Source organism: Saccostrea cucullata, unplaced genomic scaffold, assembly GCF_032062105.1.
Source record: "Saccostrea cucullata isolate Sc308-1 unplaced genomic scaffold, CSIRO_AGI_Scuc_v1 ctg4190, whole genome shotgun sequence".
In the NCBI taxonomy this organism is placed as follows: domain Eukaryota; kingdom Metazoa; phylum Mollusca; class Bivalvia; order Ostreida; family Ostreidae; genus Saccostrea; species Saccostrea cuccullata.
In genome coordinates this window covers 111,324-126,453 of record NW_026920770.1, presented here as the reverse complement: position 1 = coordinate 126,453, position 15,130 = coordinate 111,324, and the positions used below count along the sequence as shown (strand labels likewise).

Below are 15,130 nucleotides of genomic sequence, written 5' to 3'. Positions count from 1 at the left end.
AGTTCTGTATTTTTTCTTTCAGTAATGTGAAGGACATCCATTCCGTGTTGGAGGTTACAGTGTATGATGAGGACAGAGACAAGAAAGCGGAATTTCTCGGCAAAATCGCCGTGCCTATTCTTCAGGTACAGATTGTTGTCCATTTTCTTTGGAAGAATCTTAATGATTTTTTTTTTTTAACATGTAGCATTAAAAATAGTACAGTTTTCAATAACTCTGAACTTTGACTATTTCCTGTCAATGACAGAATGCTAATGAAGCTGCTGAATTATTTTAAAATTTGATATTAAAAAAAAAAAAAAAAAATTATGATACTGTACATATATGTACAGTCGAATTTTGGTTTCTCAAAAACCAATATCCTGAATGACTGTATAAAATTATATATGTGTTTATTTATCTAACAAATCATTATTTTTACAGATGAAGAGAGGTATAAGACGATGGTATGCCTTGAAGGACAAGAAATTACTGGGCAGATCAAAAGGAGCCATTTTATTAGAGATGGATTTCATCTACAATCCGGTAATTTCTAGAATCTGTAAAGTTCTTTCCGAAATAACAGATATTATTAAGATACAACCAATAGCATGTTAATTTTGCGTGCAATCTGGAAGAAATGAATTATCTAACGAGCTGTGTTGGTTTCCCGTAATCTAGTAATGACATTTGCATGATTTTATGCATTATCTCTGATTTACTTCTTTAGGTATTGGATTTTCTTGTATAATCTTTGGGAAAATATTGATTTTCTTTTTCGGTTTTCAAGGTGAAAGCTGCTGTCCGAACAGTCAATCCCAGGGAAGAGAAATACATGCAACCAGAGCCGAAGTTCAAAATTGCGGTACGTTAATCCAGATCTCATGAGTGTTTGAATTTTTGTTCAGCATTGTTTACTGCATTGCACTGACACAAATATTGAATGAAACGATTGATTTATGATTAAATTAGATGTGAAAAAAAAGAAACGCCACAAAATGAAATATTTTTGTGGCAGTTCCTGATTCATATCATTGCTCATTTTTTGTGACAAGAGGCAGCCTTATAATCCACTGTCAGGCAATAATATTCCCATTGGAGAGTTGATATCTCTATGATATATAAAGATATTTAAATGAAATCACCCCATACATCATCAAGTATTGACAATATGTGGACCCATGGAATGGCATCTGAAATTTAGGCCATCATTAAAAAATTGTTTGTTTGGAATTGCCGCCTGAAGGGTCTCAGACACAGGAGGGAGGGAGGGAAATTATTTTTTTTTTAATTGAAAACCTAATTTTACATAGATCTGACTCTTTATTTCAGTGTTTTGTATGGTGCATGTGATACATGTAATGGGCAAAAAAAATTGATTTAATTAAAAAAAAATCTTCCTACTTTTGGTCAATAAAATTTTTTCAGGAGGGGGCATTTCAATGAGGCGGGAGGCAATTCCAAACAAACTATAATTTTATTTTGGCCTTATCCTCATTCCTTTGGGTCCTAGAATTAGAGTATCTGAAATTTGACCTGGTTTTGTTTTTCCATATTTACAGCTGATGAAAAGGAATATCAACAGAGTTTCGCAAATCATTTCATCTATCATGGAGGTCGGTAGATTCCTGCAGAGCTGTTTCGAATGGGAATCCAAGGCCCGGAGCATTACTGCCTTCACAGTTAGTATTTATACAGAGACCACATTAAACATTACTTTTACTACACTTCAGGTCGATATGTGTAGAAGTAAATCTATCTGCACTGTTTTATAAAGAGCATACAAGCATATTATAGCCAGTTCACTGTATTTCAAGTACCAGTAAAAATTCAATCAGGAAAAAAATAAAAATATTTAACATAAATAATAGCTGTAATATTAGTACATGTATGATGACATATATTTTTACTTACTGTTTATTTGACAACAGGTATTCCTTATCATTACCTGGTTTTTCGAGCCCTACATGTTACCTGTGACGTTACTCATACTCTTCCTAAAGAATTATCTCATCAAATCCGCTAAAGAGGCCTTCTCTGTGGAGAACAAAGAGGAAGTGGTAAGTTGTGTGTGATTGTTAATTTATTCAATGCAGAAAGGAAGTCGATTATTGTTGATAATTTTAATTTGACACTCTGTGTGATATTTTTCTCAAAGCTGTAAACCAAGTATTTTTCTCGACAACATATATGTGTGATTTTTTAAAATTTTTTTTTGTTTGAAATCCATCCAAGGCTATTAATTTCTGTGTCTAAGAAAACATTCTATTTAATTAAACACGAAATTGAATTAATGGTTCAGGGTATTAAAATTTGAGGCAAAAGAAGTTGCAAAACTCTCTGACAGATAGACTGTATTTCTTGTATGCAAATAATAGTTGTATACTGTATCAAATAAAATTTTATGAGTTCTTTAATGGACATGACCTAATTAACAGGTAAATATAATCTAATTAACAGGTAAATGTAGATGAAGAGGACGATGATGATGAAGATGAGGCTTCTAAGGTAATTACAAAATTAAAAGATATTGTTATAGTATTGGGATATTAAAATATTTATTACAGTGAAATGTATGGAGATAACGAACAGTATTCAAGCTCAATTTACCAAAAAAATACAAATCAGAAGCATCAAAAACATGAACCTCTTAAACTTCAGAGGTGGGATCATGTGCCATGGAGGAGAAATCATCCCTTGCTGAGCAAAACAAAATACAAATCAGATTTCCATTTCTCTAAATTGTCATGAAAATCTTGGTGTAGGTTCTGTACTAAAATTTCTTGTTGGAGCTCAAATGTAAGCTCAAATGGCAAATGAATGTGATTAAAATACAGTCTTAACAATTATGCATGTAAGCATGTTTGATTGATGTAGGTGTAATACTGCATGTATATTGTGATGGATGTTTTAATCATAATCATATTTTATGCAAAGCAAAAAAAGGTATGATTTTTATGTACTTTACAATTTTTTTTTAACAATTTTATTTTTCAATATAAAATAATCCTGAATCTGTTTCTCTCACAAAATACTGTACACATTTTTTTTGTATTTTTTTTCTCCGATTTACTACCTGCACCCTGACTTTAGTCCTGTTTCCCCGTCAGAACCTTTAACTTGCCACTGTTAGATATCTGATCTTTGACTATAATTCCTGTAATTTTACTAACTTTGATTGATTTTAAAGGGAAAAAATTGCCATAACAAAATTAGATTTTAGGGGTATATAGGTTGGTATTCAACATCAAGTTCTTTTGAAGTCTAAATTTTCTAAAATCCATTTGGTTTTGAGATACTTAGATGCATTACAATCCACTACACTGTATAATTATTTAATTTTTTTTTTTTATTTCTTCAGTGACAATTAATCCTCTTTTGTTGACAATAGCTTTGCACATTTTTTTTAACCACGAACTTAAAGCAGAAATAGGGTAGTTTTGATACCTTTGAATGTCTTTTTATCCTGCATTAATTATCCTACATGTATTAAGACAATGCCTTGTAGGAGGAATATGTATACTGAAATAATGAAGTGAATGATTTATTGATTTAGAAACACCGGAAAACATTTAGAAATATTATTAGAGTGATAAAGGTAAATTCAATTGATTTATCCCTATGAATACACAGGACACCATTCACCATGTTGTTTCACCAGTTTTGATGAACATTCCACAGTTTTGCATGATATATAATTCCCCATTAGTATCATCAGCTTTGATTTGCATTTTTGACAACCTGATGGTTCACTATTAAAATCTTCCTTTAAAAGAATATCAGTCATATAGAATTTGTTAGTCTAAACCTAATTTTTAATTTTTTGCAACTTTCTGTCAAAGTAATTGGACCTTGATATGTGAAGCCCCATTCTTGTTTCGAATCCATCACACCCAGGAATATTTTCAAGAACATAGGGGCTATTTAGCTCAAACAATTTGCAGTTAAAAATTGGGCTTTATAGAACTAGGTATATGACTTTAAAACTAGGATATCTGCAACAGTATTGAAAAAAGCTTGGGTTAGATCATTATAGTCTGGAAAAAAAATTTACATTGCAACTGCAAAACTTGAAATATTAATGAAGAACAAAACTGGTGACTGGTGACCTATATGTACATGCTAGTTACATAATCTATGCTCAAGCTAGTCCTTGAAATACAGTAAAACCTCAACGGGACAAAGAACAAAAATGTGATATCCAAGGATTTGAGAAAGTGAGGGTAAAATACTCTTACTAAGAATGTAATTGAGATATTCATGAAATTCAAGATACAAAATTTCAACTGTGTTAAGTGTGGTACTTACTACATAAATAAAAAGCTGTTTCACAGTCTAGGTGAAGAGAATCTCTTACAAACAGCATCAGGTCCCTGAAATATTTCTCCAAGGAAAAGGATTACTGCTTTTCGATTACATTGTTTGATTTTTTTTTTGGGGGGGGGGGGGGAGAGAAGGGGGATTTTTTTTTAATATACACAAAGTAGAAAATCTTAGAGCTTTAGTGCATGAATGTTCCCAGGAAAAAAGCTTTGATATCTTTCTAAACAGAATGATTTATAACAATGTAGAAAATAGAATCTGCTTGCTAGTAAACTGCCAAACATTTTATAAATACTGTGTAACAGGTCATTTCTACAGTTGTCCACTGCAGAAATTTTTGATTTAATCTTAATAACAAAATAATTGAGCTCCATGTATTTTTTTGTGATGTAGATTGCATGGAAATCTGAATCAACATCTGTCATATACAGTGGAGCCTCATTTATCCAGACGCTTTGGTCCTAGTCAATTTGTCGGGATATGTGAAACGTACGGATATCTGAATTACCAGTTAAGCAAGAACAAATAACATTAAAATATTCTGTTCCGAGGAAAAGTCGTCCAGATACTGAAGCATCCGGATATCATATATATATATATATATTTACCTATGCTTGATATTTTTTTGAACATCACCTTATTTAATTTTTTAAAATATTTCAAAAATAATTGTTTCATTTTTTGGGGGGGTCTGTCCTGTAAAAAGCTCCCTCCAGCACTTGTAGCATAGTTTTTGAATACCGCAGACTTGAAGCCAGATGCTAGCTACCTGTAAATTGCACTGGGTTGAAATTATTGTTTCACCAGTTCACAAGCATGTCATGGTAAACTTCAGTCATTGAGTATTGAACAATACCATTTGTACATTAATTGCTGCATTTTTTTCCCATTTCTCCTTTATTTTGGTAATATGTGCACCCTAAAAATAACTTGTTGCACTTGAAGACATGAGAAGTATTATGTCATGTACACAAAAAGTTCATATAATCTACTAGTCTTAAGACCTTTCTTTGTGGTTTCTTCCTTTTCCACCTTGGTATATAATTTTCCCTACACCCTAGTATTTTTTTCACCCCAATAACGTTCTTTTTCACTGCATATATATATACATGTATCAAAACTTGCTTTGAAAAAAAAAATTACTACATTCTTAACTTTGAGAGAAACTGTAAATTTGGACTTCTTATGTCTTAAAAAAATTAAAAATTACAAAAAAGTGCCATGGTGTTCAGTAAAATTGGCATCAGAAGACAAATAAATCTTTTTGTTTGGATTTAACACAGATTTTTGATATTTTAGGATGAGAAAAAGAGTGTTCGAGAAAAGTTACAAGCAGCCCAAGAAGTTTGTTTACAAGTTCAGCAGGGGATGGACATGGTGGCTTCACTCGGGGAGAGGATCAAAAAGTAAGACATCGATTGTTACTGTGCATCCTCTAAACTATAATTGGCATGTCAGAAATATACGCGAGTTCCGCAACCTACTTTAACAAGCCAATATTAGTCGCCGAGAACCAATCTTTTTGCTTAGTATTTGTAGAGAAATGCTCCCCCAGTTGTGAAAATTAATCGGCACAGATTGATTTCAAACTGGCAAATTGCGAATTTTAATTCCTTGTTAATAAGCACCATTATAAATTTTTAACACAATTGTGTGCGGACAAATTTAAAATTCGACAAAATTGTTTGCAAGTACATGTATGAAAATAACCCTGTAAAAAGAAGCTTGCAATTTTAGTAGTGCGGTAATGTGATATTTAACTTTTCAGTAGTTTTAACTGGACGGTGCCTTGGTGCTGTTATTATGTTGTCTATTCTTGTTATTTTATAGATGTACATGTAGTAATATTTAGTTATTTATTTTTTCAGTACCTTTAACTGGACGGTGCCTTGGTTATCCATTCTAGCTGTGATTGTGTTGTCTGTTCTTGTCGTGGTTCTATACTACATTCCAATCCGCGTGCTCATCTTATTATGGGGTAAGTATAGAGTTATCTACTACATTCCAATCCACGTGCTCATCTTATTATGGGGTAAGTATAGAGTTATCTACTACATTCCAATCCACGTGCTCATCTTATTATGGGGTAAGTATGGAGGTATCTACTACATTCCAATCCGTGTGCTCATCTTATTATGGGGTAGGTATAAAGTTCTCTACTACATTCCAATCCGCGTGCTCATCTTATTATGGGGTAAGTATAGAGTTATCTACTACATTCCAATCCGCGTGCTCATCTTATTATGGGGTAAGTATAGAGTTATCTACTACATTCCAATCCGTGTGCTCATCTTATTATGGGGTAAGTATAGAGTTATCTACTAAATTCCAATCCGCATGCTCTTCTTATTATGGGGTAAGTATGGAGTTATCTACTACATTCCAATCCACGTGCTCATCTTATTATGGGGTAAGTATAGAGTTCTCTACTACATTCCAATCCACGTGCTCATCTTATTATGGGGTAGGTATAAAGTTCTCTACTACATTCCAATCCGTGTGCTCATCTTATTATGGGGTAAGTATTGAGTTCTCTACTACATTCCAATCCGTGTGCTCATCTTATTATGGGGTATGTACAGAGCCATTCTGATGACACTTTTGGTTTGAACCTCCAATTGAAAAAAAATTGCAGGAGAAAGAATCAAATGAAATAATCACTCACCCATTAAAGTTGGCGTGGTTAGTTCCTACCATGCTAAAAATCCATTGTATATATATATATATATATATATATATATATATATTATATGAGTAAAGGTTTTAATCTATTGTGAGTAATAATAATCGAAAGTAAAGATCTTTTAAAATTGTCAAAATGCATTGCTGTACTGTTTGATTACTATATCAGTCTCTCTGATGTCTTCATCATTGTTTCAGGCATCAACAAATTTACGAAGAAGTTGAGGGCCCCTAATGCAATACCAAACAATGAACTGCTGGACTTCCTGTCCCGAGTGCCTTCAGATAGTGAAGTGGTAGGTCCTATCATCTCCTACAGAACATATTGTAAACCAAATACATTGTTTTGTGCACTAAAGGTCTTAATTTGTTCATTTATTATAAAATTCAGTTGCAACTATTAATTTTCAAAGTACAGTACATGTATACAATTAAAGAAGTGGTTTGCTATGAGAACTTTTTGCAAGTCAAAAGGTCCAAAAACATTAAAAAAAAAAAAAAAGAAAAAAAACATATCTGGCATTTGAGTTACACTGTAAGCCTACTATTATTTGAAACATCTTTTATTTGGAATTCTTCAGATTGGATTTAATCCATCCACAACATCTAATTTTGTGACTTTGGTAACATTCTTAAATACATTTGTGAATCATGAAATTGCAGTGAGAAACATTTGCAAGTAAAAGAAGAACAAACAAGAGGCCCATGGGCCACATCGCTCACCTGAGAAGCTTTGACCATTCTGTTCTTTACCAGATTCCCCCCTTGTAATACATAATGCATCCCACCCTACCCCACTGATCATAATTTAGACATTTTGAAATCTACACTACCCCAGGATCCTTCCATGTGCACATAAGTTTCAGCTTTTCTGGCCCATTGGTTCTTGAGAAGAAGATTTTCAAAGATTTTTCCTATATATTTCTATGTAAAACTTTGGTTCCCCATTGTGGCCCCGCCCTTCCCCCGGGGGTCATGATTTGAACAATTTAGAATCTACACTATACCAGGATGCTTCCACATAAGTTTCAGCTTTTCTGGCCCAGTGGTTCTTGAGAAGAAGATTTTCAAAGACTTTTCCTATATATTTCTATGTAAAACTTTGATTCCCCATTGTGGCCCCGCCCTTCCCCTGGGGGTCATGATTTAAACAATTCAGAATCTACACTACCCTAGGATGCTTCCACGTAAGTTTCAGCTTTTCTGGCCCAGTAGTTCTTGAGAAGAAGATTTTCAAAGATTTTTCCTATATATTTCTATGTAAAACGTTGATTCCCCATTGTGGCCCCGCCCTTCCCCGGGGTGTCATGATTTTTACAATTTAAAATCTACACTACCCCAGGATGCTTTCACATAAGTTTCAGCTCTTCTGGCCCAGTGGTTCTTGAGAAGAAGATTTTTAGCTCACCTGAGCCGAAGGCTCAAGTGAGCTTTTCTGATCACATTTTGTCCGTCGTCCATCCGTCTAGCTGTCCGTCTATCCGTCTGTAAACTTTTCACATTTTCGACTTCTTCTCAAGAACCACTGGGCCAATTTTGACCAAACTTGGTACAAAGCATCCTTGGGTGAAGGGGAATTGAAATTGTTAAAATGAAGGGACATATCCCCTCGCAAGGGGAGATAATCAAGAAAAGACAAAAATAGGGTGGGGTCATTAAAAAATCTTCTTCTCAAGAACCACTGGGCCAGAAAAGCTGAAACTTATGTGAAAGCATCCTAGGGTAGTGTAGATATTAAATTGTTCAAATCATGACCCCCAGGGGAAGGGCGGGGCCACAATGGGAAATCAAAGTTTTACATAGAAATATATAGGAAAAATCTTTGAAAATCTTCTTCTCAAGGTCTACTGGGCCAGAAAAGCTGAAACTTATGTGGAAGTATCCTAGGGTAGTGTAGATTGTAAATTGTTCAAATCATGACCCCCGGGGGAAGGGTGGGGCCACAATGGGGAATCAAATTTTTACATAGAAATATATAGGAAAAATCTTTGAAAATCTTCTTCTCAAGAACTACTTGGGCAGAAAAGCTGAAACTTATGTGGAAGCATCCTGGGATAGTGTAGATTCTAAATTTTAAAAATCATGACCCCCGGGGGAAGGGTGGGGCCACAATGGGGAATCAAAGTTTTACATAGAAATATATAGGAAAAATCTTTGAAAATCTTCTTCTCAAGAACCACTGGGCCAGAAAAGTTGAAACTTATGTGGAAGCATTCTTGGGTAGTGTAGATTCTTAATTGTTCAAATCATGACCCCCGGGGAAAGAGCGAGGCCACAATGGGGAATCAAAGTTTTACATAGAAATATATAGGAAAAATCTTTGAAAATCTTCTTCTCAAGAACCACTGGGCCAGAAAAGCTGAAACTTAGGTGGAAGCATCCTGGTATAGTGTAGATTCTAAGTGAAATCATGACCCCCGGGGGAAGGGTGGGGCCACAATTGGTAATCAAAGTTTTACATAGAAATATATTGGAAAAATCTTCGAAAATCTTCTTCTCAAGAACCACCGGGCCAGAAAAGTTGAAACTTATGTGGAAGCATTCTTGGGTAATGTAGATTTTAAATTGTTCAAATCATGACCCCCAGGGGAAGGGTGGAGCCACAATGGGGGGATCAAAGTTTTACATAAAAATATATAGGAAAAATCTTTGAAAATCTTCTTCTCAAGAACCACTGGGCCAGAAAAGCTGAAACTTATTTGCACATGGAAGGATCCTGGGGTAGTTGATTTCAAAATGTCTTAATTATGATCAGTGGGGTAAGGTGGGGATACATAATGTATTACAAGGGGGAAATCTGGTAAAGAACAGAATGGTCAAAGCTTCTCAGGTGAGCGATGTGGCCCATGGGCCTCTTGTTTAATGACCCCACCCTATTTTTGTCTTTTCTTGATTATCTCCCCTTGTGAGGGGACTTGGCCCTTTATTTTAACAATTTAAATTCCCCTTCACCCAAGGATGCTTTGTACCAAGTTTGGTCAAAATTGGCCCAGTGGTTCTTGAGAAGAAGTCGAAAATGTGAAAAGTTTACAGACGGACAGACAGACGGACGGACGGACGACAGACAAAATGTGATCAGAAAAGCTCACTTGAGCCTTCGGCTCAGGTGAGCTAAAAATCTAGCAATGAAATATTTCTCCCTTGCAAATGAAAGTTGGTTTACAGTAAATTTGTTAAAGTAACTCTTTTATGAAGGACACATCACTCTAAAAGTTTTCTTAGCTCAACATCTTTTAAAATACTTGAATTTCAAAGTCCGTTTTTATACATACCTCAATTTAAAAAATATTAGTTTTCAATAAGAATTTTGTTTAACCTGAGATGATTATTTGTTTTACAGAGTCAGTATAGAGAGTTTGCTCCTGATGTCCCAAACCTTGGCAAAAAGAAAAGAGCTTAAACATCAATTAGGATTAATTAATTATCTCAAGGTTGTGTTTTATCTGGAAATGTTTCTCGGTGACGTCAGGTGTAGCATTGCTCCAAAATTCAATGAAGGATCCAAAATATCAGTAGCTACAAATGCTCTAATCGAAGAGCTAAAACTATTTTCAAATTTATTGTGACATTTCATATTTTTTCAGGGTAATTCGTTTTTGGTTATAGTTTATTATGGAAGAAAGATCTGTTTTTTATTGAGGATTTCATTATGTATACATGTGTGTGTGACTGTGAATATTTTACATAAATTAAATTTCAAAACTTTTTTGAGATATGGGATATGATATATTAGAATGGGAATTTATGTGCAACACATATAAACATGTATTAAATATGAAATTTAAGAAACTAGTGAATTGCTACAGAAATATTTGTAAGAAATTTGAAGCATGACTGTTAACTGACATAGACTACTACTTTCAAATGCAGAAGGTGCTACCTATGCAAGTTACAAGTTCAAAGAAGCTACTAAGGTGTTTTCAAAATCAAAGTCTAAAAATTTTATTGGTATCAAATAGAAAGTTATTAAGTTCAAAGAAAGATGTGTTCAAATGTGGAAAAAAAAAAATCAATCAAAATTTTAATTTTTATGGGTATTAAACTTGATATTACAGACAGAACATATGATAATTTATTTAATTTCAAACCTTTAGAATACCCTCTCATGGATAGCATCATTCTTCTGTCATAGAGCAAACCATATTGAGGAATAAATCTAAATTTATATAACTGCAGCATAAGACTTGCATTTAAAGTTTTTAGAGGGGAAATGTATAGTTTCAAAAAAAAAATCATCTTAAGATCATGGTTATCAAAGAGTTCTTAATATTGTGATTGCTGAATTAAGAGCTCCAAAGATCATGATTATTACACAAGTGTTCTATAGATTTTAGGATTAGAGAAGAGTTCTAACTTTCATGTCTTCCATGTAGCATTAGATTTTTTTTTTAAAAAATAATAGAATAGGTTAAGTATCTTAAATCATTGTGCCTTGGCCAATACACTGTAAACCATAAAGGTTAAACTGATGTTCCCCCTAATGATATGATCTTGACTAGATGATGTGTTCATTTCTACAACAAAAAAATAAGTATTCTGTTGTGCATCAGCTCTTATGTTTATATGCTCAAGATGAAGAAAAGTACAATGTACATATTTTATTTTAATACTCAGTAGTCTTTAGTTGTACATTTTTAGGTCACCTGAGTAAACTCAGGTGACCTATTGCTATCCGTTTTCGTCCGTCGTCGTGCGTCGTGCGTTGTGCGTTAACATTTGAACATTTTCAGCTTCTTCTCTGCAACCACAGAACCAATTTCAACCAAATTTGGCCTAAAGCATCTATGGCTGAAGGGGAACAAAAATTGTGAATTTCATGATCCCTGCCCCCCTGGGGCCTGAGGGGTGGGGCCAAAACCACTAAAATTAATGCAATCTTTAAAAATCTTCTTCTTAACTCCTGGACATCAAGCAGTCAAACTGTTTGCATGATTGTAATCAGCAATGAGTCCTCTACCAAAATTGTGAAATTCATGGCCCTGGGGTCAGGGGTTCTAGTGCTAGGGCGGGGCTAAATAAGTAGGTAGTGAAAATGCATTATTTCTTTGAAAATCTTCTTCTCTGCTCCTGGGTATTAAATAAACTAACTAAGTGCATAGTTATGATGAACAAGAGTGCATGCCTCTACCAAAATTGTGAATTTTATGGCCCCAGGGTCAGGGGTTCTGGTGTTAGGGCGGGGCTCTATTGATTATATAGTGAAAATACATGAATTCTTTGAAAATCTTCTTCTCTGCTCCTGGGTATTAAATAAACTAACTAAGTGCATAGTTATGATGAACAAGAGTGCCTCTACCAAAATTGTGAATTTGTTTGGCCCCAGGGTCAGGGGTTCTGGTGTTAGGGCGGGGCTCTATTGATTATATAGTGAAAATACATGAATTCTTTGAAAATCTTTTCTGCCTCTGGGTATTAAATAAACTAAGTGCATAGTTATGATGAGCAAGAGTGCCTCTACCAAAATTGTGAATTTTATGGCCCCAGGGTCAGGGGTTCTGGTGTTAGGGCGGGGCTCTATTGATTATATAGTGAAAATACATTAAATCTTTGAAAATTTTCTTCTCTGCTCCAGGGTATTAAGCAGATGAACTACCTATATAGTTATGCTGGACAAGGGCCCATATCTTCCAGAATTGTGAATTTCAAGGCCCCAGGGTCAGGGTACCAGAGCTGGGGGGGGGCTGTGCGTATATACTGAAAATGAATGAATGGTTTGGAATCTGCTCCTTGGTATTAATCAATTATCAAGGCCTAAGGGTCAGGGGTTCATGTGTGGTAGGGGCACTATTGATTATTGCTGAATATTACTGATTAGTTGAAATGCATTTTTTGTTCCCTTACCCTGCATATGGGTATTAAGTAAACAAACTAAGCAGCTGCTAAGTGTATTGATATGATGATCAATGGTGCCTCTTTCAAAATTGTGAATGCCATAGCATCTGGCTTAAAACATGAATCAAATTCAATCACTGGAAAGTTGTTGCATAATACTCAGGTGACCTATAAGGCCCATGGGCCTCTTGTTTGTGTTTTATTGTTCATACTGACTTGGATCAGTCTAAAGTAAACAATTTTTACATATGAGTTCATGTTTTCAAAATATCAGATGAAAATTTTTAACAACCAGGTACATATTTGTATCCAATATATTTTCAATATTTCAATGAGTTTTTGTTTTGCAGTATTTGAATATCGGTATAAATTTTAATTTTTGGGGAATGGTTATATATTTGAGAATGATATTTTTTTATTATAGATTTTCTTAACCCAGTTTCTCAATGTTTGAATAAAAACTTAAGAAGTAAATTATTTTCCACAGCAGAATTAATAGCACAGGAAATAAACAGAACTGAATAATAAGTTTCTTTTTGGGGGAAAAGGAGTAAACTGCTATCAAAGAAATTATCATTTTAGGCCATACATTTAATATTTTGATGGTTTAATAATTAATGTAAACTTAATAATTTAAACTTGAAAAAAATTATTGAAATTTTGATACAGGGGGATTTTTTGAACATGTTAAAAGGATATAAATACAGTGCTGAATATTGAAAGTTTGTGGAAAACAGTTGCAGGTGAAGATAAGATTGATAATTATATAACTGGGTATTTTACTTCCTGTTGATAGAGTACATGTACTATAAATCTCCTGTCATCATGAACGTAACATTCCTATTATTAAATCCGTCCTATCCATCTTTTGCTATTTCTTTTCTTCCCTCATATATACAAGTCATTAAGGAGGATTGATCCTCTGCAAAGGGAGATAATTCTATAATAATGATTGAAAATAATTTTTTATTCAACAGTTTCAAAGTTATTTTTGAGTGGTATATGTTTTTAAAAATGTTTAAAAGTGTTATCTCCTGTTATCTTTAGAAAATTGTGTAGAAAAATTCCATTTCACAGGTTCTTTGTATCTTAAAGTTGTTCAAAATTCTCCATGTTTTTCCACTGTACACATGGAGAATATTTTTTTTTAATTAGAAATAAGTTTTGATATAGGAAACTTTCCATGTATCTGTCTCCCTGATTTCAGTTTATTGTTATGTTGGGGTTGATTGTTGCAATTACCAATATTTGTTATTTATTTACAATTAAATATTTTATAAAAACAAAAAGGTGTTCATCTTTGAAAGGTTGAAAAACACTGATGTGATATAGTACTGCCTTGTGTGGTCATCATTAATATTTTGGGACCTCATTCCCATGATAAGCTAGTGAAGGATTTTATAATCAGTAAGGAAACTCGCAAATTCAACCATCATTTGCATAACAGTGTATTTCTCAGCATTTGATTTAAATTGTGGTTTTCGCCAGTATTATTGGATATCGACTAATCAGAAGACATAACCACCATATTATAATACCTGTTAATACATGTATACTAGCTGCTCTGAAGAGGAGCAAATAAACCAATGCATATGTTTAAAATTCCTGCATGTATATTTTGGGCAGGATCAATTTCATCACTCTATTTGGTCTATATTTAATGAAAAACATCGACACCACTAATGCATATTATTTAAACAATAAAATGCTTTCTTTGTGTTATTACTGGAATTAACAGAAGCACCTGTTGCAGAAAAAATACATAACCCGCTTACGTGGGTTATGTAAATTTTTTCTGCAATAGCTGCGACCGTTAATTCCAGTAATAACAAACAAAGAAAGCATTTTTTTAATTTTTAATTTAGTATTGCATGTCAAGCCCATAAAAACAATATGTAGTCTCTGATGCTGGATCTACTACCTTTTCATTTTAACATCAATTTTCCTTACTGTGCACAATTTTCCACAAATATCCAACCTTTTCTCGCCTTGCATCATCATTTGCAAACCGAGGATTTCAAGAAGTCTGCCATAGTTCTCTCCCTTGCAAGTTGCAACATTAACTTTTCAAGATAAATAATGCATTAAAGTGGTTTACTATAATGCAGCAAAATATTTCAACAAGATATAAATTGCATGATACAAATTTTCCTTCCATAATCTAACTTAAAACCACTCCAACTGCATCATTTATCATGGACATGTATACACTTAAAAGGAATTCTGTTGCATACTAAATCTGATGTCACATGGTCGACACAAGTTGTTGCGACAGTTGCTATTTTAATAATAAATGATTGACAAAAACAAATAA

General features: G+C 33.8%; 1 protein-coding gene across 8 annotated transcripts in view; it reads left to right on the top strand.

Moving 5' to 3' along the window:
- The window catches only part of LOC134257342 (multiple C2 and transmembrane domain-containing protein 1-like), a 53,023-nt gene extending 42,443 nt beyond the window's left edge, over nt 1-10,580 (top strand). For 4 of the 8 annotated variants that reach the window (XM_062739995.1, XM_062740013.1, XM_062739971.1 and 1 more), the window contains 10 exons: nt 23-125; nt 424-525; nt 770-844; nt 1,542-1,661; nt 1,911-2,039; nt 2,440-2,487; nt 5,602-5,708; nt 6,171-6,280; nt 7,183-7,280; nt 10,325-10,579. In XM_062739995.1, the coding sequence (XP_062595979.1) occupies nt 23-125; nt 424-525; nt 770-844; nt 1,542-1,661; nt 1,911-2,039; nt 2,440-2,487; nt 5,602-5,708; nt 6,171-6,280; nt 7,183-7,280; nt 10,325-10,384 (952 nt within the window). In that variant the 3' untranslated portion in view covers nt 10,385-10,579. Of the gene's footprint in view, nt 1-22; nt 126-423; nt 526-769; nt 845-1,541; nt 1,662-1,910; nt 2,040-2,439; nt 2,488-3,535; nt 3,918-5,601; nt 5,713-6,170; nt 6,281-7,182; nt 7,281-10,324 lie in introns of those variants that run through there. The other 4 variants (XM_062739990.1, XM_062739985.1, XM_062740008.1 and 1 more) reach the window with 3 other exon arrangements.
- Nucleotides 10,581-15,130: the final 4,550 nt, after the last annotated feature.